Source organism: Artemia franciscana, chromosome 12 (assembly GCF_032884065.1).
Source record: "Artemia franciscana chromosome 12, ASM3288406v1, whole genome shotgun sequence".
NCBI classification, from domain to species: domain Eukaryota; kingdom Metazoa; phylum Arthropoda; class Branchiopoda; order Anostraca; family Artemiidae; genus Artemia; species Artemia franciscana.
The window spans coordinates 6,909,718-6,925,049 of NC_088874.1; the positions used below are offsets into that span (position 1 = coordinate 6,909,718).

The following is a 15,332-nucleotide window of genomic DNA, read 5'->3' on the forward strand; positions in this document are numbered from 1 at the left end:
GTGTCCCGGTGTTCCAGTCTGTGATTTCTCTTTGAGTGTCCCGGGCGTCATTTATATTCCTTGTGTCCCGGTGTCCCGGTCGTCATTTATATCCCCCTGTGCCCCCCGGCGTCCCCATTGTAGTTGTGTCCCTGTGTCCCGGTCGTCATTTATATTCCCTGTGTCCCGGTCGTCATTTGTATCCCGGTGTCCCGGTCTGTATATACATTCGTTTTTTAGTTTTGTTTTTCTCCTTTATTTTTTTCCTTTTTTCTTTTTTTTCTTTTTTAGTTTATTTAGATTTTTAGATTTTTTAGTTTTTTTATTAGTTTTTAGTTTTTTTGTAGTTTTTACCATTTTTTTAGTTTTTTTAGTTTTTTTTTTTACTTATGTCCTGGTCGTCATTTATACTCCCTGTGTCCCGGTCGTCATTTGTGTCTCGGTACTTTGTTGATTGCTAATTTATATTATATTTATATTTATGTTTTTTATATTTATTAATATTTTTTTAGTTTTCTTTTTCTCTTATTTTTCAGTTTTTTCCTTTTTTTTAGTTTTTTCTTTTTTAGTTTTTATTTTTTTTTTGTTTTTTACCTTTTTTTAGTTTTTTTAGTTTTTTTAGTTTTTTAGCTTTTTTAGTTTTTTTATTAGTTTTTAGTTTTTTTTTAGTTTTTGCCTTTTTTTAGTTTTTTCAGTTTTTTTTTAGTTTTTAGTTTTTTACCTTTTTTAGTTTTTTTTAGTTTTTTAGCTTTTTTAGTTTTTTTTCTTTTTAGTTTTTTTTGTAGTTTTTACCTTTTTTAGTTTTTTTTCTTCTTTTGTATTAGTGTGAAATAATTCAGACGTCATATGCGGACAAACACGACGTCACTCGACAGACAGACAGACAGACATAACCCACAAACAACTTATTTTTATATATATTTATTCATATTTTTTTAGTTTTCTTTTCCTCTTTTATTTTTCAGTTTTTTCCTTTTTTTTAGTTTTTTTCTTTTTTAGTTTTTAGTTTTTTTTAGTTTTTTACCTTTTTTTAGTTTTTTTTAGTTTTTTTAGTTTTTTAGCTTTTTTAGTTTTTTTATTAGTTTTTAGTTTTTTTGTAGTTTTTGCCTTTTTTTATTTTTTTCAGTTTTTTTTTAGTTATTAGATTTTTACCTTTTTTTAGTTTTTTTTAGTTTTTTAGCTTTTTTAGTTTTTTTTTCTTTTTAGTTTTTTTTGTAGTTTTTACCTTTTTTAGTTTTTTTCTTCTTTTGTATTAGTGTGAAATAATTCAGACGTCATATGCGAACAAACATGACGTCACCTGATCCATCCACAGATCCACACACAGACAACTTATTTTTATATATATAGATAAATAAATAAATATACTTAGATTCTACTTGGCAAAGATACTCCATTTTTGTTATTGACGGGGAACAGAGAAGACTTGTGTCTTGTTGGCCTGCTTTTATATTTATTGGTTTGCAATACCCAGCTACGCTCATTTTTTTCTTATGAAACTTGTTGGTTAGTAATATGAGAACCCAGACCAATAGGCTGAATAGCGAACATCTCTGACGAGAACTTATACAATAGAATCAAATTTCAAAATACGAACAGAAGTTTTACGGAAAAAGTATAATTTTCTTCTAGATTTGAAAAATACCTCCTTTTTTCATTGAAAAAAATGCCTCCTCTATAGATTTTGAAAAACGCTTTTGTTTTTGTATCTTCACTAAAAGTTGTTTTTCCTAAATAAACCCTGCCACGTCTTCATTAAAATAAAATCTGGCCACCTCTACATTATGTGAATTGCTCCATCTGCATGGTAACCAAAATTCCCTAGGTGAAAGGTAGAACAGCTCCAGGTTTCTATTAAGAAAGGCACAGAAGCTCTTAATTTTGCAATCGTAATTAGTAAAAATTGAAAAATTTAACTTTTATCATCCGCAAGAATTTGAAGTGTTTTAACAATCATAAAGAAACAAAGATATCAGCTTATGCTCTTACTTATTTAAAAAATAAAGCAATAATAAAAAAAATTGGAACTGGAACTTTTTTTTTCTAAAAGAGAACTAAATTCAGTATAGTGTCCTTTTTGGCATGATAATTGCAGATCCACTGTCTTCACTTGTCTCCACATTGTCTCCACTGTTACAAGAAACCAAAAGTGGAAAATATTACGAAAAACTACTGAGAAATACACATACATGCTGTATTTTTCAATTTTGATAGTCAAATTAAGGTAATTTCCTGCATTGACATTATGGCAATGTGTAATGATCTACCCTTTGCTTCAATGACAGTACAGGATCAAGGATATACAGCTAAAACCCAGAACAAACATAAAAGGATGTCTGAGAGCATGTCAGATTGTGATTGACAAGCGTAAATTTGGCGAAGAGTTGAAAGCAGAAACCCCGAATGTTCTAGGGTTTCCCGAATTCCCCCGAAATCCCTTTCAAATTGCAATCCATTATACACTTGCTTTTGCTGTGTAGGAAAATTCACCACTAATCTCACTCTGTTTGTTATGGAAAGATTTTTTATAGGTCTTCCATATTACGGCGTAAAAACCTATACTCTGCAGCTGGAATTAATAAGTTTTGATATTATTTGTCAGCTAAAAATGTCTTCCAATCAGAAACAAGTCAAAATTTTTACAAGCCTTGTTCAAATCACCATGAGAGGCCTACTTAGGCAGCGTGATCCATTATTCATGCATGTTTTCAATGGAATTAAAACATCAGCTCGTTGTAGTTTAAATGCTGGCCATGGGTGATCCGATTGCGATGAATTTTCTAGGGTTGGTGTAAGCAGTACACAAACTAAAACCTAATCCAATAGAAGGTTTTGGTAGGTTCTCTTAAAACCACATTAGAGTTATTCCTTGCTTGTTTCTCCGTCTCTCACTATCAATTTTTTGATCCTTGATTATTGGTTGCCTCTTGTATCTCTAAGGCAAGCTACCAAAGCTATCAAACATACTCCTTGTATCCACAACTCTATTAGAGAGATATTTTTGTCTGAATGGTTTTGAGAGGTCAGAATATCTTCGACAACTGTTGTTAGTTCATGAAAAATGTTTTCTGCAAACTAGAAGTAAGCACTTCGCCTCAGTGAAAATATCTCTCAGTGGAGTTTGTCACCAATCGTTTCGTTTTTATCAAGTATCACTGGGTTTTTCTTTATATGGTCATTTGTTATGTATATATATATATATATATATATATATATATATATATATATATATATATATATATATATATATATATATATATATATATATATATATATATGTGTGTGTGATTACTTTGTTGATAAGTGAAGAATTTGACTGTTTAAGTCACTTATACTGCTTAATATTCTAAATAATCTTGGTATTCCTAGCCTTTCTTAGGAATATTTTCACCAAGAAATGTAAATGTCTACTCTTCGGTTTACTGGATGACCTTGATAAGTTCTAGCTCACTCATTACTTCATTTGTAAACAATTTGGGGTGTAAGTGGACAACTTCACTTACCTGGGTATTATTTAGTAAAGAAGGTGGATGCAGTGAAGGTGAAAAAGTAGAATAGCCAAGGTTCAGGGTGTTTACTAACAATAAAAAAAATTATAGAATAGGGAGACAAGCCTGCGAATCAAGATCAAAATATGGGAAGCTATAGTGATGAAAAGGTTAAGCATGGTTCTGAAACGTGTGCAGACACGTGTGATATGTGTGCGTGATTCTGAAACGTGGAATACAGAGAAGGTTTTGTTACATGTTTTCCAGAGGAATTATCTACGGATAATTTTGGGTATCCGCTTGGCTGATTTCATTGCCGACAGTCAGCTATACGAAAGGTATGGTTCGATCCCAGTTTCTAGGGCTATAATGAGTTAAGATTTAAATGGCTAGGACATATTTTGCTGATGAAGGATGACAAATTCCTAAATGTAGTCCTTTTCGGCCATCCACCTAGGGCCAAACTAAACATAGGTCTTCCCGAATGGAGTGGGAAGACGTTGCAAGAATGCATCTAAAGGAAATAGGGTCTCTGGAGGGTAAAAAGAGGGAAGTTTTGAACAAGCTAAGATGGGGGGAGGAGTATATGTAGCAGTGTCAACCCCAGGTGGCTTGTTACTACAGTGAGTTGTTAATAGTAGTATTGATTTTATATGTTCCAATGACCTACTTGTATTATCTATTTGTCTCCAACTACACATAAGAAGCTACCCAAAATTTGTGAGAGTTTCGTTCCTATGATGAAGTGTCGTGAGTAACAGTAAGCTATCCTGCCGAAGTCGTGCATAAGAAACGTTACCGTACCAGTACTTCTGAGTTGTAGGTAATTCTTGTTTTTTAAACTTTAAACAGTCCCATTTTTCTACTCTATGTTTTCTGCGCATGCGTCATCTGTATCCAGATAAAGAGTAATTTTTGCTTTAAGGGACTCTCTTTCACATATTTTGTTGTCTTAATAGTAACCGTTGCATGAGTTGCTGTAAAGTTGCAAAAAGTTCTCAGAAAGTTTCTTGAGCTTTAATTTGGAACATTTTGTATGGAACTTATTCAATAAAAAAGCTAACGTAATCTTCATAAAAAAAAATCCGTACAGTTTTTTTGACGAAAATATGCTCGGTCAGTTGTTAAAGATCTAGGTTTATATGTAAGTTGTCTGACCTTAAATCTGGATCACAATGTGCTGACGTAAGCCAATAAGAAATCTAGCGCTATCATCATAAAACAAGTTGAAGTTTTTTATTATGTCACTAAACGTGTATGTATATTAATTTTAATAAAAAGTAATCTTAGTAATCTCTTAATTTGTAAAAAGCTTCAAAAACTTAGTTTTACAAATGCTGTTCATCAAAGCTTCCGATTTATAGCTAAATCCGTTTCTGTTATTCGAAAAGAAAAGACAGATGAGTGAATCAGCGGTATCAAAACTATTTAAAGCCAAAGGTTCAACCGGCATAAAAAATGGATACTTAGCATCCCTTCAGAACACTGGTGGCCAGGATTGACTGCTACTCAAAGTCAAGACCTCTAGTTCTAGCTTAGTGATTATCAACTTGGGGCGCGGTCCCCACCGGTGGGGCATGGCAATTATGGGAACCTTTCGGCTGGCAACGCTTTAGAGCATTAAATGTGAAAAATCTGCTCTATGTGAACGACGTCGCATTCCTATGCATTTAACAAGCAAAAAAGATATATTTTTCATTAGTATGAAATATACGTAGAGGATAATTAGAAAAAAAAAATACAAAGTTAAAGGCCTTTTAAGCTTCCTCCAGGTGAGCAAACGTAAAATTTTGAGCTTAAAAATTTAAATATTACAAAAGGGTATCAGGATTTTAGAAATGCATTGGTGAGGCATGGCTGAATATTGGTTATGAACCACTGTTCTAGCTGCTTACTTACATTTTTAGTGGTCTAGTTAGGGGCATTTTTCAAGCTAAGTTTGTGCACAGTGAGTTGAGTCATAATTTTACAGTAAGCAAATAAAATGAGCACGCCAAAAAATGGAAGAGAGCCCCAATTAATAATAAACGAACCAGAAAAGTAAAAGCACAACTTATAGTCATAGAAGAGCAAAAACCAGAATTAAATAGAATAAACTGTAAATTATTATAAATTATTTTTTGAATAACTTGTATATTATCGTGCTTAAAATTTACCCCCTTTTTGTTCTTTTTTTTTAAGATGCGAGATACCTTTATAGAGACTGCATAGTTTTTCGTCTGTTTTTTCTTTTTAGCGTATTTCTTTGATCTTGAATGAATAATTTATCGTTTACATGCTGTTTTTTCGCTGTTTAACAGGGCTATTTTAGGTCTCTAATATACTGAGCAGCATAACGTTGATTGTAGTAAATTTCAGTAATTTTTTGGTTGAAATAAACGCATACCTAGCTACCTAAAAACTAGGGTTTGATGCACAAATATAAAGACCCTAAAGTGGTTCGTTGTCATCAAAGGTGGAAAAGAGTTGAAGAAGCCATTATAAGTGTTCTTTTGGCAGCGCGGATTTCAAACCCAGTTGGTAGGCTTTGTTGCGTAAAACCACCGGAAGACAGAAACCAACATGTCAGAGCTGTATGAGCCGATGATTTAACCCTTTTCTCCCTCTAACACCCAGTCCAACTGAATGTAAAAGCAGCTCTATTTAAATTTGAAAACACCTGGTCAGAACAGACCTGGTCAGAAGGGCTGTAATTAAGTTGTATTTGACGTTGAAGAAAGACCCATTCATAAATTTTAAGTAGATAGTAGGGTTATTTTCCCCCTCTGATTAGTCCAAGCAAAAAAGAAAAGAGGTCCTTTTGCATGAGGGCTAAAGCATAGGGCTTACACAAGGCATTAATGGCATAAATAATTCTGTCTTCAAAATAAATTAAAACCCACCCCTCTAAGTATGTGCATGTCACCAAAATGTTGAAATTACTCGGGATTTTGAAACAAGAATAATTGGTTATCTTAGAAAAGGGGCGGGGCTATGCTCTACTAGACCCTACTTTCACCCAGTATAAGAAAATATTCGATTTTTTCGAACAAGTTTGGTGACTTCTTGCATTTTATGGGAGGATGTGGTAAGGAAATATTTAAGGGAAATGGGAACTTCCTGGGAGGGTGTAAAGAGAGAGGCTTTGAATAGATTTATGGAGGAGGAGGGTGCGTAGCTTTGAACTACACTCCACACATAGGCTAACAGTACAGTCAGTACTTGACAATAAATAACAAGGAACGTTTAACAAGAGGCAGTAGACTGATTGTCTGTTTTTTTCATCATGAGAATGAATTCAATAAAGTTTCTGCTGTATTAAGAGAAGTTTTGCAAGGCTATACAAAAACTGCAAATACTTAACCTGCAAACCTAACCGAAATGAAAATTTGATCAAAGTGGACAGTCCCCCAGCCACCCTCCAGCTGAGGTACAAGGGACCGCTGAACCGGTTGCTTCCCCCTGAAGGACTGAATATAATTTATAATAATTAATGATTATAATTTATAGGCTAACAAAAATGGTTGTATTTCTCAATCGTCTAAAAATGCTAAGTTTCATCCGCTTCACTAGGCTTTTATTTTAAAGATTTTTTTTTAGACTATAGGCCTTATATTATTGAACTAAGAGCTAAGAATTGCTGCTACATTCATAGCTGCAAATTTAACTTTTGTCCTAAAAAGAGGGGTAAATTATCAGTGACACTGTTTATACATTAGTAATCGCTGCTAGTAAATTTAATTTATCGTTACTTTCGATTCCAAGGGGTCCTCCACTTCTTGAACATCTCAGAATGTCATTTGTTCTACCGAATGTGGTACACTTCTGGCAAGTTGTGCCCCTTAGCGTCATTTATATTACACTTCCTTCCGAGCATGGCACACTTTCATCGAGTGCAGTATGCACTGCCTACTACGCATGGTTCTTAAAGTGGATGCCCCCTCTCGATTAACTTGTCCCCTGCTACTGCTTCAAGTTTCACTTTAAGTACTATAGGCATGGTTGGATTTATGAAAACCACAGTAGTTACTTCTACTAGAGTAATTTAACATTCCGCCTCATGAATCCTAGTGCAACAATTGATTTATTAAAGCTATAAACTTAAAAAATTTGATTAATCCTGTCAAATCGTTGTTATGAGGCTGGCACGTACGCAAGGTGGGGGCCTTTGGGCCCTGGCCCTCCCCAAAATTTTGTGAAATGTTTAATTTCCCCATTGTTCCTTGGGATTTCTGGCAAAAGTAGGACATTTAGTAAGAATCTAGGTACATGTGTGAAGCCTTGTTTGGGGGATTTTACAGCATGCAATTATCCGGTCAAGTCACTGCCCAATTATTAATCCATTTTCTGTCTAACTTTTTACCCTCTTCGAACTAATTAGCAATTGTACTGTTTTTTTTTTTTTTTTTTTTGTAAAGAGAGTTTGCTTTCTCCTTTTCAGGATAAAATACAGCTTTTAATGGATCAATTTTGGAAACTATCATTTTTCATTAAAATCTACGTTTTTGCAATAGAAGAACTACCCCCCACAGCACCCATATTGCACTGTTAATCCTAAAATTTCCCTTTCAGTGGGATATAATAGATTAATCACTGGTTCTAAATCGCTATGAACATAACCTGAGCCTAAAACGTACTTTTGAGGCTTCAGTCTTCTTCCCCCCATCCGCTACAATACTACAAATTAAAGTTAAACTGTATTTTCCGTTATACGTGCTTTTGCATTACTAAATTAAAAAAAATGTGTTACTTTATATCTTCTGTTTCGAAGGTTTTGGAACGTCCCCGAAAAAAATTCCTGCGTACGTGCCTGCTATGAGGCCTAAAAGTCATTTTTGATACTTTTATACTTCTGGGGTAATTGGCAAAACCAGTTGTTCGTAAAGGAAGAAGCAACAGGCCAATTTAGGTCAGGATGATTAAAGCATGATTGAAAAAAACATACCACGCTGACCCTTCTTTTGAGAATAGCTTAGCAAACAGTGTTGGGTAGTGGTCTTAAAAGTGTGCTGCTAAGACATTTAGGTATGACAGTAGCCAAATCTAGACATTGTAAGTCGTTTTCACTAGGCCAATGTCAAAGGTTTTAAGGAAGTGGTTTCAGGGAGGACATTGGGGGCAAGTGCCCTGGGCCAGAAATTTCAATATGGGCCAGAAATGGGCCAGAAATATGGGCCAGAAATGGGCCAGAATAGGTAGAAAATTTCAAAAAGATAATCTAGCTCTTATGGTATTTTTTAACTTCTGAAATGACATTTTAATTAGAATAAAGTTGAGGGCGCAGCTGGCAGTAAGTAGGCTATAAGCCAATTGAATCTGAAATTTTCATTTTTACCCAGATAATTAATTCCCTGATTTATTTTTACAGAGATAATAAATATTTTTGATGAAGTTAAAGAAAGAAAATTGGATTTAAATAAATGTAAATATTTAAGGTGAATAAATTTAAATAAATAAAACTAAATACTGAAATTAATGGCGAATTTTGTTAATAGAAATTCATTGGAAAGGTCATTAGTGTCTCTGACATGTATTAATTCGTCTTAACCTAGTTACGTATTATATTTCTAGAAAACTAATTTATTATCTACATTTGAAACTAAGTCTTTTGAGGTTTAGGTGAGTATCTGTCAATGTATGGGTATTTATTTCTAAATAAAGTAAATATAAGAAACTAGTTAAGATTATTTTAGACAGTTCTAGTTCTATCCTCCTCGTGTTAATTTTTATTGTTACAGCTGCATTATATGTATAAATGAACTTTTTGTACTCTATACAATTTTTTTTATGTTAAAGATGCTAGAAATCCTCTACCAGTCGAACCCATATTGTCGGACTACATAGGACCATAAAGCAAAGAGACTTTAGAGGACTTCTAAACCCTTTGAAGCTATCTTCAAGCTTATGTCTAGGTTTATAATCCTTAAATTTGGTTCTATTCTTTCCAGTTTATTGAGAAGCATTATCTTGGGCTAAATAAATTCAATCATGTACAAGAAATCTCCAAACTAGCTTAATCCTTAACCGACAAAACCACCCTGAGTGGGGTCGGAACCATAGCTCTTCTATAATACTTTATTCACACAAAGATATCAGCCGTAAATTTATCACTCACCTGAAAAATCGGACCAATGTTGATTACATTTTGCCGCCTTGACGATGAAGCAACAACCAAAACTTCAGTGTTTGAATCAAATATATCCGTTTGCAGATCGCCAAAAAAGCCTCCCCGTCTACATGATGTCTCAATCCGTCCGGAAACATCTAATTGACATTGACAAATATTTGGACACTTTATTGCTGATGTTTGGGGTGTGCTCTTGTCTTCATCAGATGAGTAAGCTGATATTGAAGTCACAAGTAGCATGATAAGAAGATATGGTAGCCACACCTTACCTGCAAGAATTAAATATTTGCAAAACATAAATCAAAATAAAATAAGGCTTTCACTTTGATACTAATTCGAAAAAGCCCCTTTTGATAGCGCAATATCATTTCCTCTCTTAATTTTGCATTTTATTACTTCTTTGCTTATTGTGTTAGCATTTTTCCTCAATCAGATTTTGGTATGGTGAAAAACGCGAATTTGACAGTCATGAGGACACCCTATTCGATAAGATGATTTCAATATATTCCCTAGGTTCTTCCTTTCCACCGCTTTCAAGGCCGTATCCAGAGGGCAGATTTAGGGGGTTGGAACACTCCTTCCCCGAAATGTGGGTCCGACTCGTAAGCACGTAACAAAAATGAATATAAACAAATCTTTGATGCGTCTTTAAAAGCTTTTTTAGACCCCCCCCCGAAAATCCTTTTGTAAACCCCCACTCCCTGAAGAAGAAATACTATATAAGGCCCTGATTGCTCTATTAGTGCTTGAATTCCTCATTTCAAAATTTGTTTCCTATAATGGATATAACCTTAAGCAACGTTCTGAGGAGGGGGGGCTAAGAGAAAAATAATTAAATTTTCAACATGATTTGAGGAATGTTATCCCGGTTTCAAGTTAATTAGTTTTCAAGGGTAAGACTGAAGAATTTCCTTTGGGACGGGGGCTGAGACTAGAACAGACGAATTTTATTTTAAATATTTGAGATCTTTTTCCACTTTTAGCTTAATGAATCGTTGAATTTTAGTGGGCAAATTTCATGGGTTTAACCCCTCCCCCCCACACAAAGACATCCATTATTTACTTCTCATATTAACTTTGTTTTAAAATATTTGGTTTATAATCTCTTGCTGCACCAAATGCTCTGATATTTCTGCTTTCAACTCATCCCAAATTTACGCTTGTCAATCAAAATCTGACATGCTCTCAGATATCCTTTTATGTTTGTGGTGGGTTTTAGCTGTTTATCCTTGATACTGCACTGTCATTGAAGCAAGGGGTAGATCGTCACACATTGCCATAATGTCAATACAGGAAATTACCTTAATTTGGCTATCAAAAATGTGTATTTCTCAGTAGTTTTTCGTATTATTTTCCACATTTTTTTTAACAGTGGAGACAATGGACTGCAATTATCATGCCAAACAGGACACTATGCTGAATTTGGTTCTCGTTTAGTAAAAAACACCAAAAACAAGAAGAACAATAGGGAATTTCTCAAGACAGTGGAAAACAAAGTAGAATGAATATTTCGGCCCTATGTCCAAGGGCTGTCCTCAGTAATACTAAAATATATAAGAGTAAAAAACTTACAACAGAATAAAACCAAGACAAAAATGAAATTTTTTTCAAAACAGTCCCAGGATTTTTACCTCAGGTTGAACACCTCAGGTAGAATCCTGGTTGAACTTTGCTGAGGTAAGGATGCTGGGACTGTTTTGAAAAATTTTTCATTTTAGTTTTATTGATTTTGTCCTGTTTTAAGTTTTTTGTTCTTATATATTTTAGTATTTTTCTTTATCAGTATCAAAAACAATTCAAATTCTCGCAGATAATAAATTTTTTTCAATTTTCACTACTTACGATTGCGAAATTAAGAGCTTCTGTGCCTTTCTTGATAGAAACTTGGAGCTGTTCTACCTTTCACCTAGGGAGTTTTGGTTACCATGCAGATGCAGCAATTCACATAATGTAGAGGTGGCCAGGTTTTATTTTAATGAAGACGTGGCAGGGTTTTATTTAGAAAAAACAACTTTTAGTGAAGGTACAAAAACACAAGCGTTTTTCATTATATAGAGAGGAGGCATTTTTTTCAATGAAAAAAGGAGGTAATTTTCAAAATCTAGAAGAAAATTTAACTTTTTCCGTAAAACTTCTGTTCGTATTTTGAAATTTGGTTCTATTGTATAAGTTATGATCAGAGAAGTTCGCTATTCAGCCTATTAGTCTGGATTCTCATATTACTATATATAGTATAGTATATTACTATATAAATATATATATATATATATATATATATATATATATATATATATATATATATATATATATATATATATATATATTTGCAATATATATACAGGAACTCATAAAATGTAGAGGTGGCAAGGTTCTATTTTAATGAAAACGTGACAAGGTTTAATTTAGGAAAAATCACTTTTAGTGAAGATACAAAACATAGTCGTTTTTGAAAGTCTAGGGAGGAGGCATTTTTTCAATGAAAAAAGGAGGTATTTTTCAAATCTAGAAGAAAATTTAACTTTTTCCATAAAACTTCTGTTCGTATTTTGAAATTTGATTTTTTCCTATAAGTTCTTGTCAGAGAAATTCACCATTCACCCTATAGGTCTGGATTCTCATATTACTTGAAAACAAGTTTCAGAAGAAAAAATAAACGTAGCTGGGTATTGCATTTTGCATATTTGTGCGTGTTTTCTTATATATACTTACCAAAAATTGTTTATTTACTTATATTGGTTCATTTTATTATATTCGCTTATTTGCTTGTTATTTACCTGTGCTCTTAAATGTAGCCTACGTACTGGGTAAATAAAATCCACCAAAAAGGACATGGGAATGACCACAGTAAAATGTGAGGATCCAGTAGGCCTATCACAAAAAATACTGCTAAAGCTAAATAGATTCTTGGCAGGCTGTCAATTAAGAGGGTCAATTTCCTTTTATTAGTTCACATTTGCTAATTTAAATACATATTTAGACAATTTTGTGAACTTTCTTAAGAATTTTTTTGGAGGGGACGGGGGTGAAACCAATAAATATAAAAACTGGTGAACAAAATAAAGCCTCCTCCGTTCCCCGTCAATAACAAAATGGAGTATCTTTGCCACGTAAAATCTGCCCAATTGGCCTAAAGCCAACGCTGGATTTTATTTTTACAAGTAATTTTATTTTTATATTATTATTGTTTTTTAAATATATTGTTATTAATAATTGTAATAATTGTAATAGTTGTGCTATTTATCATATAAAACGCCCTACTAAAGGCTCTAAGAGAAATACCGTGAATGATACATCATTGAATAGTAAGCATTAAAATATTACCCATGGATTCTATATTGACAGGTTCACTCAGCCCCCTGCTTTGTAAACAAGGTAATTGGCACCATATTCATCAAAGAAATAATTCTTCAAGTCCACTATAATTATAGATTACCTTCAAAATTACCTTTGCTTACCCACATTACCGCAAACGGGTCATAGCCTTAAGTGAAGATATAATGGACGATGGATGATACGCAGACTACGATTATATGACTAGACCACTGTCTTGTTTTATTACTATAAACACTATTAAGTATGTATATACAGCTTCAGGAACATAGTTTTACAATGGGTTTAGGCATTTCAAAAGCTGTTATATGATATTTTTTCGGCAAAGCTTACATTTTGTGGCCCACCCTTAAAAAAAGGGTTCTGCAATATGTACGATCTAATGCACATTTTGTTGTCTTTTTTGGTTGTCAAAATATTCAGAAGTTTCTGGATTGTCTTCCCATATTTTCTCAGAGACACCAGTTCACGAAACTGTTGTTTGTGGGGGAGGGGCGACGATCCACTTTAAATGAACTAAAAAGTGGTTTTCTAAATCTAAGGGGAGAGATAATTTTTCTTTTGGGATGCAGAGCTTTTAATTCCAAAACTATTTTTGTGGTAATTTGGTTGGGTGCTCAGAAAGGAAAAGCCTTCCCTGTTAGATTGCCCCTGGAAGATACTGAATAAACCCAAATCTCTTTTTTCAGTTTTGTCCGCTCGATTATTATTTTGTCCGCGGTATTATTTTAATTTGATTTAAGTAAGAGCGGACAAAACTGAAAAAAGAGATTATATAAACTATATATATATATATATATATATGTATATATATATATATATATATATATATATATATATATATATATATATATATATATATATATATATATATATAGAAGATGTTTGAACTTATTTTTAATAATTTACTTTAAAATAATTGGTCCATCCACCGAGCCAGAATTATGATATCAATTAGACTTTTTTCCAGGGGAAGATTCTAAATCTGCTTAAGAATTAGGGAATTTATCCTTTTTTTTTTAGCGATTTTCAAGCAATTTCAACGTATTTTTAATCTAAAAAAAAACAAAATAAGTTCATCTAATTTCGAAGATGTATTTCGGCGAATGGATAAAGTTGAATGTTTTCTATATAGTGATATCAAAATATTTTTTTCGTTAATATATTAAGATATTAAAATATATTAAATAAATATATTAAATATATTATTAATAAACGTATTTATAAATATATTATTGATATAAATTAATTATACTGATTTTACATTGAATGGTGATTTTACATTGTGACACACGTTAAGCAGCTTACATTATGGGAAAACTTAGAATGGTTTTCAACAGGCTTCAACTTAGAATGGTTTAGAAACGGTTTTCAACTTAGAAATGATTCACCGGCTAGAAATAATCTACCAGCCTCTTACTGACCTGATGTTAAACAAGCGTCATATACCTACTTAGCCATTGTAATCTTTTCGTTATAATCAAGGGCGTATCCAATATTTTTGTTTGGGCTTAATGGTTATATTAAGGGAGGGGTCAACCCGTACCCCCCTGGATAGGCCTTGGTTATAATCTGTTAATATTTTTGCTGTCAACTCAAGCTCTACTTGTGTAAGTAATGCAGCTTAAGACAAGTTTGAAAATATCGTTGATTAGATTAATAGATACGAGGAATTTTGAACGAAAATATTAGCACTTCTTACATTTTATTGTCGGCGCTTTTGACCGTATTTAATAGTACTATCACCGCGTGTAACTTACTACAATCTGATCATGCAAACCGATTTAGAATCATTAATCTGAAAACTCTGCATTCTCCTCTATCATTTAGACTAGAGTTTTGGACATAAACATGCATACAAATATTCCCAATCAATGGGTCTCATTGTGGCTAACTTTGAGTGGCATCACGAATGACATGATAGGGCTAAATTACCACGGTTGTTACGCTAGTTGGCATGAACTGTAAAAGGTTTCTGTCGTGTATAGAGTTAAAAACATGATGTTTGCCTCTGAATTTAGTAAGGAGATATTCACTATTCCAAAATACGGACCTCTTTCTTTACCAATTTTTACAGTTTACTTACATTTCACCTTATTTTCTGGTTCTTTTTTTTTAGTGACCTCAAATGACGATTCTCAATATTACATAAGAAGAAAGGAAAAAAAAAAGACTCAAATTACAGTTTTGATTTGAGGATAAAGTTTTTAAGTTAGTTTGAAACTAGCATTGATGCATCCGGGCCTAATGTATCCGGGGAAAAATCGCGCCTTTTTTTCAAAAAGAAAATCAAGTTTTTTTAATAGAATATTTTCAAATATATGTTTTTCCAATATTCCACTTCATATTTTAACGTAGAATTCTTTGAATATTTTTTCAGCCAATCAAAAGAGTTTATGAAAAATCTTATCAGACCAAATTAGCGCCAA

The 15,332-nt window shown here is 33.0% G+C and overlaps 1 protein-coding gene across 2 annotated transcripts in view; it reads right to left on the reverse strand.

The window, feature by feature from the left end:
- LOC136033621 (leucine-rich repeat-containing protein 15-like) overlaps window positions 1-15,332 on the reverse strand; it is an 85,166-nt gene that overhangs the window by 17,688 nt on the left and 52,146 nt on the right. For both annotated transcript variants that reach the window (XM_065714410.1, XM_065714411.1), the window contains exon 3: window positions 9,562-9,842. In XM_065714410.1, coding sequence (XP_065570482.1) covers window positions 9,562-9,842 — 281 coding nt within the window. The remainder of the gene's footprint in view (window positions 1-9,561; window positions 9,843-15,332) is intronic.